Raw genomic sequence first — 13508 nt, forward strand, 5'->3', positions numbered from 1 at the left:
TAAAGTGAGCAGTTGCTTTTCTTGACGAATCCTACACGTAACATTGGGTTCGAAATGTATATTGTTCACAAATCTGATGATTAATGATTATAATATGCTGCATTTACAGGTAACAATCAGTGCAGCTTGTACAATCACGAGAGTGGTGTGCTGACATTTATTAGGTAAGGAAGCGGGTATGTAATGAAAGCGAAGAACAACGGTGCCGAGAAATACTGTTCTGTTTCAAAACAAAGTGATGAACCTGGCCTCGGGTGCTTGGAGAGTAAAGCCATAAAAGTCCTTTTCATAGAGTTATACGGATACCCATGGAAAGACGCTCACAAGAGCGACGAATATGAGATTTGTCCGAGAAGCACGTGGAAAGAACGCTGCGCGCGACTGAAACTGGAAACGGAGCTCTTGGACGCTTTATTTTTTACGTGTCTAGACTCAGCCAGTTCGCTCTACAGTATTGCTCTCTCAGAGCAATAATTTAGTTCATATTCTGTATTCATAATAAATCTGGTTGCTGAATTTTTCAAAAGATCAAGCAAGACGTTCAAGGTCCATGGATGCTGGAGTTGGAAAGTGACACTGGAAGTGGAAGCCGCCTATCAACAATCAATATCAGCCATCAGGTATATATCTTCAACTTCAAATTCACATCGAAAATCTTATAGTTACTCGGCCGGAAAGGAAAGACCAAGCTTTGGTAATTTACCAACGTCCAACATTCATCATTATCATCAGCTCTCAGAACTCATGTCAGGTATCCACAGAAGTGTTTTTGATTATATATCGCAGTCCCTGGTACTGGTAGTAGTAGTACTAGTGAGTAGTAACCTGATTGCTGTTCCAATCCTTGTAGTTGTGCTTCATATTTACAGTTCTAACACTAACAGAATGATATCTTATTTTCGAAGATGAGCTGAAACTGGAAAATTTAAAAATACTATTGATACGCCGATTGCCAAGGAATAGTATTAGTACTACTACTAGTATTTTCTATGAATTTCTATGATTATGAATCGATTTGTTTTTATTTTCTGCCTTATATGAATCTTCATATGCAACCCTTTACAATTACGGATAGTGATACTCACAACTCATTTTGACGCTCATAGTCATACTTCGTCTTGTTTTTGTAAAACTAAAATTTCAATATGTAAACTACTTTTTATTTTTTAGACCAATCGCGTGTCTCCTAATCGTATTTATTGTTAGAATCGAAACAGAGCCTTGGGATCGAAAGTAAAACGGCACGCAACTTTTTCATCGAGATTCGTTCCAAAAGCAAAATGTATGATGTTATCTGTTAAAAGTCGGTGACTGTAAGGACGATGTTTTAATAAGAACCAAATTTCAAACATTAATCCGGCAATACAGTTGACGAGACTAAATTTTTTCTTTTTCAGATGTGTAACTCATAGTCATAATATTTTGCGTGATTCAACACAACTGGGCCCAGTTAATTCTTCGATCAATACTTAAAATGCAACGTGCATATTTTGAATTTCTTTACCAACGTTACCAATAAAATCGGGGTGCTACTGTTTCGCATCCAACAATTTCACCGATGCAGGGGGAACAGAATATATTGGTAATTTTTGATCTGCTGAATAATTATACACCTCATTTTAATGTCTCAGGTCTCTGTTTCAATCTCAGCAATAATAGTAGTAAGGTTGAAGATGAAATAATTGATTAATTACTTAAAATTATTGATTCTACATGTACATAAGGACGATGGTTTTTTGCTCGAAGTTAAGTTGAGACTTTGGTTATCTATAGACATTAGACATTTTTTTCACAGAAGGATTAAAAAGCTCTTTTCTTTTATCAATGATAATTTTAAACAGAAAAAAACAGTGCAACCACGAATAAATATAATATGATAAACAATCATAACACAGAAGCGACAACTAAAATGAACCGAAAATGTTAGAACTGGTCAGCAACCCAAAAAGTTAACAGAGATGAGAGAATGAGATGATAAAATACAATCCAGTGTTAGTGTTACTGTTAAATCATAAAAATAAGCTTTAAATTTGTAATAATGATTCAATTTGAGTTTAAAAATTATTTGGAGGATGTTCTGATGTCCAAATCAGTTTATACTGAAAATTTGATTTTCGACATACAAATTAACAGAACATGCCAAAATGGTCGCAATGGTCTGTACGCTGTTATATTCCACACACTAAAAATATATTCACAACTCCAATACAAATGAAAAATTAGATAATTTAAATATTAATAGCCCGCTCTACGATTAAAACCTCCTCTGCCACCGATACCACCCCTCCTGAAACCACCTCTTCCACCTCTGAAACCACCTGGTCCATTATTAAAGCTACCAGGTCTTGAGGGCAGTCCTGGTCGTTTAGGTAGTCCTCGTCCACCTCTGCCTCGGAATTGGTCGCCTCCCTCTCTGAACTGACTCTCCCGGGGGCCACCTCGCGGACCACCACGAGAAGATGGTGATTGATCCTCCTCGCCGGGTTTGGGCCCCCCATAATATTCTGGCGCTCTTCTGGAACAAAAGTATAGGGTTAATGTAGTCTGAGAATACATTGACTATCAATCCACTATTAATCAAAAACACACATGATACACGGCTATTATGTACGGTATAAACTGTTAGTCAAATAATCGGGTGTCTGAGCAAATCTAAACGATCACGCACGATGTAAAAGTTTCTAGTGGAATGGAAATAGTAACCCTTACATGGTATCTTGGAAGAATTTCCCTGCTCTTGGATCTGACAACGCATAAACTGCTTCAAGAATGTCTGAGTCAGTTCCCTGATTGAATAAAATAACAGTTTAGAGCAAACATAAAATCGTAGACAAAATGAAAACCTTAGATTCCAAATTTAAAAAGAATACAAACGATCTGAAGTTCTCAACTAACAGTAGGACAAGCAGCCATCTGTGGATCTGTAGCGACTCTCATGAGCAAGTTCTCCAGGGCCTTCCTGAGCCCACACAGGAGTGCTGCGCTCTGTCCTGGCATGTCCAGAGGTATCCTGAGATAGAATGTGATATCAGGCATGAGGGCTAAGGCTCCATTTCAATAAAAACTAATTTCATCAGATATATAAATAGCTTTTAAATCCAACTAATTTTTGACATTGTATTGATATTATATTCGTATTTTCAGCCATGATATTTAATACTTGGTGATCGCAATGTGTACGATGTATGTATATTGTACTATATTGTAAATATAGGAGAATATTCCTAATCAGGTTGGAAGAAGGAGTATTTCGGGATGATGTTGTTTAATAATTCGTAGCTTTATTTATTTAAGTTTTAAACAAATATTTATAAAAACGGTAACCCTAAAATAAATATAACAACAACACTCAACAGCTGTTAGCCTAGACGAACCATTCATCTATCGAGACGTGGTCAGCATGACAGATCACCGAGCTGCTTCCAAACAGGATGAGATGTAGAGGAGACACCATGGTTGTGGTTTTAGCGGCGATAACCTTTGTCTTTATTTTCTCTCCATACGCGAAGTAAGGTGAAGGGAAGATGTAATTACCGTTGGTACAGTTTACCGAGCTCTTGTGCATGAGAGCTTGCTGAGTTTCTGAAACCCACAACTTTCTGCAGAATATGTGGATTAGATCATACTAAATAGTTGAATATTTAACAATCGGTCATTTCGTGTTACATGGTTACTAAACAATTGAAAGTCTCTGTATTCTTTTTAGCGAAATATTTACAAACCTCTTCTCGTGATGTATGCAGATATTAGGATAAAGTCCTGCAGCCAACATAGCCGTCATGATATCAAGGTTCCTGTCTCTCCCATCTACACTGAACTCAACTGGAGCTAGACACTCCTCAGGGAGGCCCATCTTCAGGACCAGGTTCATAAGTTGGTTCTTGGCGGAGTGGATCATTTGAAGCGTCATACTCGACATCTGATTCTGATCACAATACCTAAAACAGTTTATAATCATTTGATTTCAGCCTTTTGCATTTTAAAATCTCAAGGGCGTCCCGCGTCTCTATTCCCGCCAAATAAGAGCAGAATCAAGCAGCATGAAAAATGGAAAGGTGTTGGTGGACCCTACCTCTGTTCTCTCTCCTTGTCCTCTTCAGCAGCGACCCGTTCCCACTGGGTATAGGCATTCAGCATGGCAATGTGGTCACTGTGCTTGTTCCCGCTTAGTTTCTTGTGATGCCAACTCATCCTCCTGCAAAACAAGGTCGTCATGGTAACTAATTGTAACCAACTCCAAGTGAGTTCATAATCCCCGGGTAGATTAGACGAAAATACTAAAATTAGTGCAAGTGGCATAAAGTGCTGTGGATGACACTTCACACTGGCCGCACACAAATGTTAGTTATCATGTTCAATTGTTTAAATTGGTACATGACCAATAACACATATGACATATCTTAAGAATTTCTAAGGAAATTTAACGAAAATTAAATTTTGTTATAAATTCATATCTTCAAAATTGAAACTTTTCCAATCTGAATTTGAAGTGGATCTAAACCTGGTATCCTGTTGTATCCATGGCTCTCTGAAGCAGGAGGCAGCCGCCATGGTTATCATTGGATCTCCACAGCGGAATAAGCAGGAGAGAAGGATGGTTTGCGAAAGCCTGGGCTCGAGAGGCAACATTGCGAGACAGTGACCCATCGGGGTAATGTCACCCTGCCTGCTAAGAGCTCCCTGGTATGTTGGAATTACTTAAACTTATATCAGTATCAAGGCTTGTGAAATAGGTATTAACAAAATATCTAAAAGTGATCAGAGTTTCGGTCTTAATATCAATAGCAAAATCTTACTCCTTATAATGCACCGTGAGGACTCAAGTCACTGATTTATGTATATTATATGTGTGTGTGTGTGTGTGTGTGTCTGCATTCAGCTTTATGGAGGGCACGAAATGGAGCATTCAAGCCCGGCCCGGGTGGTTTGTCTTAAAACAGACTTAAAGTTTCAAAGCAGGACAAATAGTTCGTATGACGGTTATACGATTAGTGATTATAATTTAAACAAACCATTTCGTGAAGAACTGTGATAGCATTCGCAACGTAAGATTTAGGTGGAGCCTCAAGTGCACTACCAAGGAAATCCTCAACATTCCCCAGATTCAAAGCTTTGATGGTGAGTGCTAGAGAGTGCAGTGCAGTGCGCTGGATCTCGGGGCTGATATGGTGAGGCATAGCCTCGTACCTTGCCCTACTGCACAAATGGAAACAAACACCTGGTCTCACTCGACCTGCTCGCCCAGCTCTCTGCTCCAGGTTCGTCTGACTCGCCCACAACATCCTGTAGTCTGCCAAATTCCTCTTGATGAAAAATTCTTTGATTTTCGCCTTACAAAGGTCGATAACGTAGATACAGTCGTTGATAGTGATACTTGTTTCGGCAATGTTGGTAGCTAGGATGACTTTAGTGAATCCTTCGGGAGCAGGAACGAATACCCTTTTCTGTTCGTCTTTTGGGATTTGGCTGTGGAGGGGTAACAACCAGTAATCTGCTCCTCCTGAATGAATTAACAAATTAAAATACAAACAGATTGGAACAATGTAAAGCTACTATTAAAAGCTAGTTTCTGCAGAATATTCGGGATGAATGTAGTGAAGAGGATCGGTGATAGCATCAAAGCTTAAAACAATTAACAAACCATAGATTGGGTGTTGTTGAAGGTACTTCTGAAGAGCAAATATGTGGTTCCAACCGGGAAGAAATACCAACACAGAACCATGTTCAGGCTGTTCTCTGATCCAATCTAGAATCTTCTCTACCAGCTCAAAACTGAACTCTCTCTCTGACATCTTAGCCATGGCTTGAGCAGTGCTGGCTTTGTATTGCGTCCTGAGACCAAACAGTATTAAGTATAAGTTTTTGTTAAGTACCACACTGACATTTTTGTTCATGTATTTTTTGAACGAGAAAAGGTGGTTGTCAAATACTCACGTGTCGCATAGGAGGTTACAATTCTCTTCTGTGTCACGTTGTTTACATTCCTCAGTCTCATCGTCACTATCTATACAGTAATCATCTCCTGCGAACACAAATCTGGTTACGGTAAATGAACAGATGCGATCTGAGAATCAATAAACCACTCAACCATCATGTCTCATATTATGATGAGGTTTCAAGATATCAGGCTCGATACACAATCAACAGGAACAGGTTAATGGTCAGCGATCACGGACAATTGTATCGAGGCCAAGAGGCAAGAAGTATACTATGTCAACAATTACACTGATCGGGGTTTACCAAGAGGTAAGAAATACACTTTTCCTTTAAATTTTACCCATGTTACTACAGGGGTACACCGCAACTTATACGTACAATGTACCCCTGGCCATGGCCTGGCCCTTGCTCCTTGATCCTTCAACCCCGGGAAAATACAAAATGTGCCAGTTACTATGTGTAATGGGCATTTTAGGAAGTAAAACATTTCATTACCAGCCAGAGGATTCTTCTTGCTGTTTTTGCTCTTTTTTCTGGGTGGAGGTGGTACAAAGTCCACCATCTCGATTGTATCCTCAAGAAAGTAACGATCTACAGTGAAAGTTCGCTCTGGAACCTCAATTACGGGACACTTGAAGTACTTGCTGAAGAGATCCACATCAACAGTAGCCGACATCAGAACGACCTGTGAAGTAAATTCAATCAATTCATTTGCATTCGGAGCAGTATCGCCGGAATGATTCAGGCGGGAACTTAGAATCTTCCCGCGCTTGTAATAAATTCGCAGCTGGGTCGTCTTACTGATGTACTCGCACGATGAAGCCGTTACAGCCTATAAACATTTGATGCCAGATACATTGTTTAATGGGTCAATCAACGGCCGTTACTGACAGCATATTTGCAAGGACACGTTGCTTTACAAGCTTCCTGAAGATGGTCGGCATGAGATCGATTTCACTATACATAATTTTGCATGCCGCGCGTGACTGGCGCGCTAATCGATAATTTGCGCTGCAAAAGTAAGAAAACTATCAGTGCGTCTTACGTTGTGCGGGTTGACAGTGTAACCGTCAGTGTGCCCGTGTTAATCCAGTGGGGCAAACAAATTTGCAATACGGTATGAAAACTGTGCCATGTGCTGATTTGGATCATGGATGTTGCGATATACATCCATCGCGTCAATTTGTATAAATCTGAACTACAGGAAGATTGGCCCACGCTAACTGTAAGCAAAAAGTTATCAAACAATCATATATACAGTGGGGTTTCTCAGCTGATTAAAATAAATACTGTTAGAGTTGTTAATCTTCAGCCAGAGATATCATAAGTTTACCATGCTAAGTTGGATATTGTGAACACTTTCCTATTCCTCAATTTTTAGTGGTGTCATAGATATTACATCGCCACAAAATTTACTACAGATACGCTAAAGGGTCTGGGCCTTGTACTAGACAAATTCTCCAGACTTGTGATTACACTCACTGCTAACAATATCACGTGACGTGCACGCAAACTCGCGCGCTATAATGCGCGCATTCAGAAGTGACGAAAACATATGTCACCCCACTGTATATATTATCGTTAAACAAATCATATCACGTCAACTGACAGACACAACAGGTTATATTCGCGTACCTTCAGTTGTTTGTGAATCTTCAACATGTCCCTGAGAATTATGAGCAAGAAATCAGTGTTAACATCTCGTTCGTGAATCTCGTCCACCACAACGTGAGATATGCCGTGTAGGCCATTGTTCAACTTTCTCAGCAAGGTGCCTGGCAGTGACAGCATCAAATTAAAACTAGCACATTCCGAAGAGGCATAGTCACGAATATTCAGAATCATTTACTGATACGCTTGGATGTGCGCCAGATTTTCAATAGACAAATCATTTGATATCCACGTCGAATATAAGTAATGGGTACCTGTGGTGCAATACAGGATGCTGGCGTATGGTCGGGGCAGTTGGGAATCAAATCTGACACTATAACCTACACTTTCTGACACATCCTCAAATCTCTCCCACGCTACCCGCTCAGCAATACTTATGGCACTGATTCGTCTCGGCTGTAATGGAGTTAATAGATAAGGCTTATTATGGCGAGGTGGAATATCAGACAAGAGACATTGATAAAGCTAATTAAATGTATGTAAGGTCAATGCAGTTCGATATAAATTAATAGGAAGTTTAACAAAGTCTTGCACTCTATGAACAGTTATCATATTCTCAAATTACATGACAACACCAGGTCAAATTCCTCGCACATACCTGGGTTATGACAATGTTACATACCTGGGTTATGCACATACCTGGGTTATGACAATGTTACAATCCGCACCTCGTCCCTCCTTGATGTAACTATCCAGGATGAACTGCGGAACTTGGGTTGATTTACCGCAGCCTGTTCCGCCTCGTATCAAGACACAACGGCTACTGTCGATCAGTTCTAGGACTTTTCCAGCGAAGTTGTTTACTGGAAGCTGGTGTCTACCCTCCAACCTCTGGAAAAACATATGGTCAGTAAATCAGTGGAGGCTCGAGGAGCCGAGGAGGTTCCAAGTGCCTGAGGTCACTGCTTATTGTTGGCTTTGAGAGCGACCTGTGCTTGAAATCATCTCAACCATCCACTATCGTCAATATACGAATATAAGAAATATAAAAATATAACAATCTAATAATATAAGAATATAACAAGAATTTAAAAAATATAAAAATACATTAACAGGAAATTTGTATCCTTAAGAACTTCTATGTGTTATTTGAGGACACATGAGAGCCCAGAAGAGTTCAAGCTTAAGTTCAAATTTAAGTTCAAGTAGTGTATCATGTTTCTTTTCCAATAGAGCTGAGAGATTTGTTGGAATGCATAACTGCACCGTACCGGATGTAGAATGTAAAATACAATATAATATGGTTACCATGTAGTTGGGTCACCCTGACTAGCAATCTAGAGAGCTACTACTACTACTACTATTACTACTACTACTACTACTACTACTACTACTACTACTACTACTACTACTACTACTACTACTACTACTACTACTACTACTACTACTACTACTACTACTACTACTACTACTACTACTACTACTACTACTACTACTACTACTACTACTACTTTGTACAAACCTTTTTAAACTCATCGTGTTCCAGTTTTCCCGACCTCTCTTCCAACAGAGCACTGTTGATGTGGTCTGGGTTCCACATTGGACCTGCTTCCTCTACATCGTTAGTTCGACTTAGCCATGGGTCATAGGCTAGGGAGGGCGGCGACCACTCTATCACTCTACCTTCTGTTGGGAATAAACGTCAATTTAGTGATTATTATTGTATTACGCCACATTACCTGTTTAGTTATTCCATCTGAAATTTCACTCAACCAATTACTGAATTTAAACAGAATTTTCAATTACGAAAAAATCGTTTCGTTTCACTATAAACTTCCCCAAGATTCCATCGAACAGAAGAATGAGATGTTCTGATCACGTACCTGTCTCAACCTCAGTTTCTTGTTGTCCGATATTCTGGTGATCAGGAAGCAGTAGGGGCAGTGGTTCCTCCACCACGTCTGGCACAACCACTGCCTCAATGTTACACTCGTGTAACAGTGCCGTTATCTTCTCACCCATCTCACCAGATATGTTACACGGTGAGGGTTTGATCGTGGCTTTAGTACGCTTTGCGCTCATCTGAAACAGTAGTGGCTTTTTAGTTTCTACTCATCTACAAGATTCCAAGATGAAATCAGAAGTTTATCGTAGTATGCCTTTTTCTCATTGCATTAGTTTTTGGAATAAGGCCAAAATACAGAACACTGCTTCCTTATTGTAACACTGAATGGGCTGTATTGAAGTAAATAACCTCATCATTCGATGGTGAATTGATTGATGATGAGGTGAGCATCATTTATCTAGATGATAATTATTTATAACAGTTCGTTATAAAAGCGTATTGTGAATATTAGGAGGGTTAAATACAGGGTGGTCCAGAAGTAACTACCCACACAACGTAATTCCTGTCAGAATTGCACGAAAATTTCAGAGATAATAAATATAGGTATTTAGACTTCGTTTCGGGATAATTATAGTGAATTGAAAAGTCAAGTTTTTATCATTAGAACTTATCTGTTTCGTTTGAGGAGAACAATCTTGAAAATAGGCTGTTTCTAAGCATTAGCCCTTTCTGTTACACACCAATACCAGTTTGCAGACATATCAGTTAGAAAACGGGTTCTTTTGATGACAGAACAGATATTATGTAGGTTCAAGGGTGGAACATTTTTAGTGATAAAAAGATAACCCCACGGATAAGAAATCTGTGTAAGTGAAAGTAAGCGAACCTCCATGCTGGTTATTGCACCACATTTGTACAGCTGAGTAACAAGGTTCAGAGCTAACTTGTTCTGCGCCAACTTCTTGTTTTTAGCAGTTTCCTTAGCGTGGAGCGTGCGTCTGAAGCGAGGTATGTAGACCTTCATACTGGCTGTGAAGGACATGCAGTGAGCTGCTCCACTGGATTGTATCTGTGCAAAGAGAGATATTATTACTGGATCTTAAGAAAGTTCTTACATTTAGATAATAACGAACTATTATTATTTTGAGATAAGACACGTGACATTGTTATAAATTCTGAGAAAACAGTAATGAAATGTTAGAATATATAGCCGTGTAGTAATCAGAGTGAGTGTGTAGTAGCCCAAATCCCGTGAGGCTGTAGTAGTCTGTACATACTACATAAATCACAAGATGTACACGGCTACAAAAATCACGAGAATCTGGTGTCATAGGCTACGGCCGCCAAGTAGCTAATTTCTTGGAAAAGGACATTCAAACTTGGAGTGTGAGCGGGACACCTGATTCCAATTATCGTGTCTTTTTTCTTTCAGTAAGTTAAAACATACACTCCGCAATTCTTACATCGATGTCGGTTGGCTGGCGGTTTTTCTGCAGAAAGAGGTTCAAACCAGAACGAGCATTCTCCATGGTGTACCCTCCGTTCTCTGCTCCACTCATCTGTTAATTAATGTAGTTAGTACCCCTAGATCAGATAGATCTGACCGCTAGTAACTGGCTACCAACATAACATATTGATTTAGAGATTTAACAACTAAGAAGCAGTGTGGGTGGATCACCTGCTCAACCGGCCGCTTCATGCCGACACTCTGCTGCTGTTGCTGCTGTGGAGGAAGTCTCTGTTGAAACCTCTGTTGAGGAGGTTGACCAGATGAGGGCCGAGGTGGTGGTGGTCCAGGTGGTGGTGGTCCAGGTGGTGGCCCAGGTGGAACTCTCCCACCTGGTACTCTAGAAGGGTGTGGTTGAAATGTTTGTTGTTGGGTGTTGTTGTAACCCTCCCCTACTTGTTCTTCTTTGCAGTGCTCCTCTTCTTTGTAGTCCTCCTCTTCAAGGTATGTTGGAGGAGCGTCATGAGAGGGTGTGTCGAGTACTGCTGTTCCATCATCATCCATCTCACCACATACCTGACATTAGTTCCAATTAGTTAATCTAATTATTGTACCGCACTTGGGCGTGTTACAAAATTGTAATTATATATACCTTAAAATAAAGGACTCATCTTGAAAAGTGAAACAACAATACCGCCCAAACCTGAAGATATTGTACAAGTTCATCGGACGCCTTCTCTTGAGCGATGTCTCTAGTTGGACCTCCACCTTGCGCGGAGTAGTCTGCATGTCCGGGTAGTGTTATCTGGAGGGAAGGTGTGTGAGGATGAGGGGGGGGCTCATGTCCGTTAATGTCCGTTAATGTCCGTTAATGTCCGTTAATGTCCGTTAATGTCCGTTAATGTCAGTTAATGTCAGTTAATGTCAGTTAATGTCCTTTAATGTCAGTTAATGTCCTTTAATGTCCGTTAATGTCAGTTAATGTCCGTTAATGTCCGTTAATGTCAGTTAATGTCCTTTAATGTCAGTTAATGTCCGTTAATGTCCGTTAATGTCAGTTAATGTCCTTTAATGTCAGTTAATGTCCGTTAATGTCAGTTAATGTCCGTTAATGTCAGTTAATGTCCGTCCGTTAATGTCGGACGTTAATGTCGGACGTTAATGTCAATGTCAGTTTTGCCCCTTCCCCATTAACTGACGTAGAAGTACCCCCTGAGGATGGGTTTGTCAAGTGATGGCACGTGTTTAAACTACAACAAATAACCTTTCACTTTAAATTCGCTATTCTGAACTTAATCGTTAACGGTAATCTCCAAAAGTACAAGTTCAATTATCTTCTTAGTAATACGAGAACTTTGTATAATTGCATCTATAAATAATATAATTTATAAATAATATCTATAAAACTATGCTTGCAATTTTAACGGAATTAACATTTCATTAGAAAGAAGAAAATAGTTAATCAGTACATAATATCAGGGAGGAATTGATGCTATCCTATTGTACTACGCCTGAAACAATATTAACATTTTCAGTCATGATAAGTTAAATACTTAATGAGGCACGTTTGTCTCACCATCATCCACCAATCATTGCCCATTGGCCATTTAAACAATACAAATTCACGCTTAAAGCTTTTTAGAGTGATTTGACCATTTATGGATGAATAGGCTACAGTAAATAAATGAATGTCATGCTCTAACTGTGTAATGAATAATATTTAATGAGGCTCTGGTTGATAAATTATACATGTGGTAGGTAACCTGGTAACCTGGTAACCTGGTAACCTGGTAACCTGATAACTCTTGTACACTGTGTCACAGCCAGGAATCAAGATTGGTATAAAGGATTAATTATTCATATCTGTCGTAACGTTTTAGTTATTGAAACACATGCAGTTCTTCAAAATTTCTTTATTTTAAACTTTTAAAGAGTAACATAAAACCTCCCAGAGCTGCAAAATACCAAAAACACAAACCGTGCATTTGAAGAATTTTCCTCTGACATCAGAAGACCGGATGTTAGCCTTGATATTCTTTGCAGTACAGAACGCGTCGACAAGGTCCTTGTGAATCGGCATGTTCCTCCCGCCTACTGCAGTTTAAAGAGTAACGGTCACTTCAAGAGGGAATATTGGCTATTAAAATTATTTCCTAACTTTTACAATAGATAAAGTAGGAGGTGCCCTTCAATAGATAAAGTAGGAGGTGCCCTTCAATTCCAATTTCCAATTATATTTGTAATTTGACGTATGCATCTTTTCAATGACTACAGATATTCATTATAAAATTTTATTATAATTATATTATTATATCGTGTGGAATGTACATAAGGTCATGTGGAAATGTTTTGTCCTATAAGGTAAAATAACAAGATAATTGGTAACTCAGTTTCCAAGATATTTGGTAACTCAGATTAAGAGTTCTTTCTTTCACATTCCCCTACATAACAGTTGTGTAGCTTCATGACACAGGACGGCAATCCATTACTGGTTAAACCAGTTGTGTTTTTAAACTTGATGTACCTCTTAGACTGATAATATTGTGAAAACACCAGAAAGACACAGACATACCTTTTTCGGGGGGTGAAGCTGATGTCTGACATTTCAGATACTTTTAGTAACATCCTGCTGAACAGTTGAAGAAGTGTGTTATGATCGGAATTATC

General features: G+C 39.3%; 2 protein-coding genes across 7 annotated transcripts in view; both read right to left on the bottom strand.

The window, feature by feature from the left end:
• LOC134811794 (PH domain-containing protein DDB_G0287875-like) overlaps window positions 1–13508 on the bottom strand; it is a 113547-nt gene that overhangs the window by 44692 nt on the left and 55347 nt on the right. The gene's annotated exons all lie outside the window — the stretch shown is intronic.
• On the bottom strand, window positions 1396–13475 carry LOC134826287 (ATP-dependent RNA helicase A protein-like). Of its 2 annotated transcripts, none has more exons than XM_063838618.1 (22): window positions 13414–13475; window positions 12820–12935; window positions 11545–11646; window positions 11073–11417; window positions 10858–10953; window positions 10281–10463; window positions 9432–9630; window positions 9071–9234; window positions 8248–8439; window positions 7863–8004; window positions 7573–7712; window positions 6433–6622; window positions 5935–6022; window positions 5642–5832; window positions 5013–5500; window positions 4502–4680; window positions 4073–4195; window positions 3723–3938; window positions 3375–3599; window positions 2896–3010; window positions 2710–2786; window positions 1396–2515 (listed from the first exon to the last, which is right to left on the bottom strand). In XM_063838618.1, the coding sequence occupies exons 2-22, from the start codon at window positions 12919–12921 to the stop codon at window positions 2236–2238; spliced, it is 3837 nt and encodes a 1278-aa protein (XP_063694688.1). In that variant the 5' UTR covers window positions 12922–12935; window positions 13414–13475; the 3' UTR covers window positions 1396–2235. The 2 variants fall into 2 exon arrangements, with proteins under 2 accessions (XP_063694688.1, XP_063694687.1); XM_063838617.1 differs by having other exon boundaries at window positions 12820–12932; window positions 13414–13472.

Source organism: Bolinopsis microptera, chromosome 2 (genome assembly GCF_026151205.1).
Source record: "Bolinopsis microptera isolate Bmic1 chromosome 2, MBARI_Bmic_1.0, whole genome shotgun sequence".
Taxonomy (NCBI): Eukaryota; Metazoa; Ctenophora; class Tentaculata; order Lobata; family Bolinopsidae; genus Bolinopsis; species Bolinopsis microptera.

Excerpts from the sequence above, each read along its gene's own strand:
- LOC134826287 (XM_063838618.1), bottom strand. The coding sequence starts at position 12,921 with ATGCCGATTCACAAGGACCTTGTCGACGCGTTCTGTACTGCAAAGAAT. Across the intron at positions 10,954-11,072 it reads TGAAGCGGCCGGTTGAGCAG|ATGAGTGGAGCAGAGAACGG; the intron begins GTGATCCACCCA and ends ATTAATTAACAG. Across the intron at positions 6,023-6,432 it reads CAAGAAGAATCCTCTGGCTG|GAGATGATTACTGTATAGAT; the intron begins GTAATGAAATGT and ends TTGTGTTCGCAG.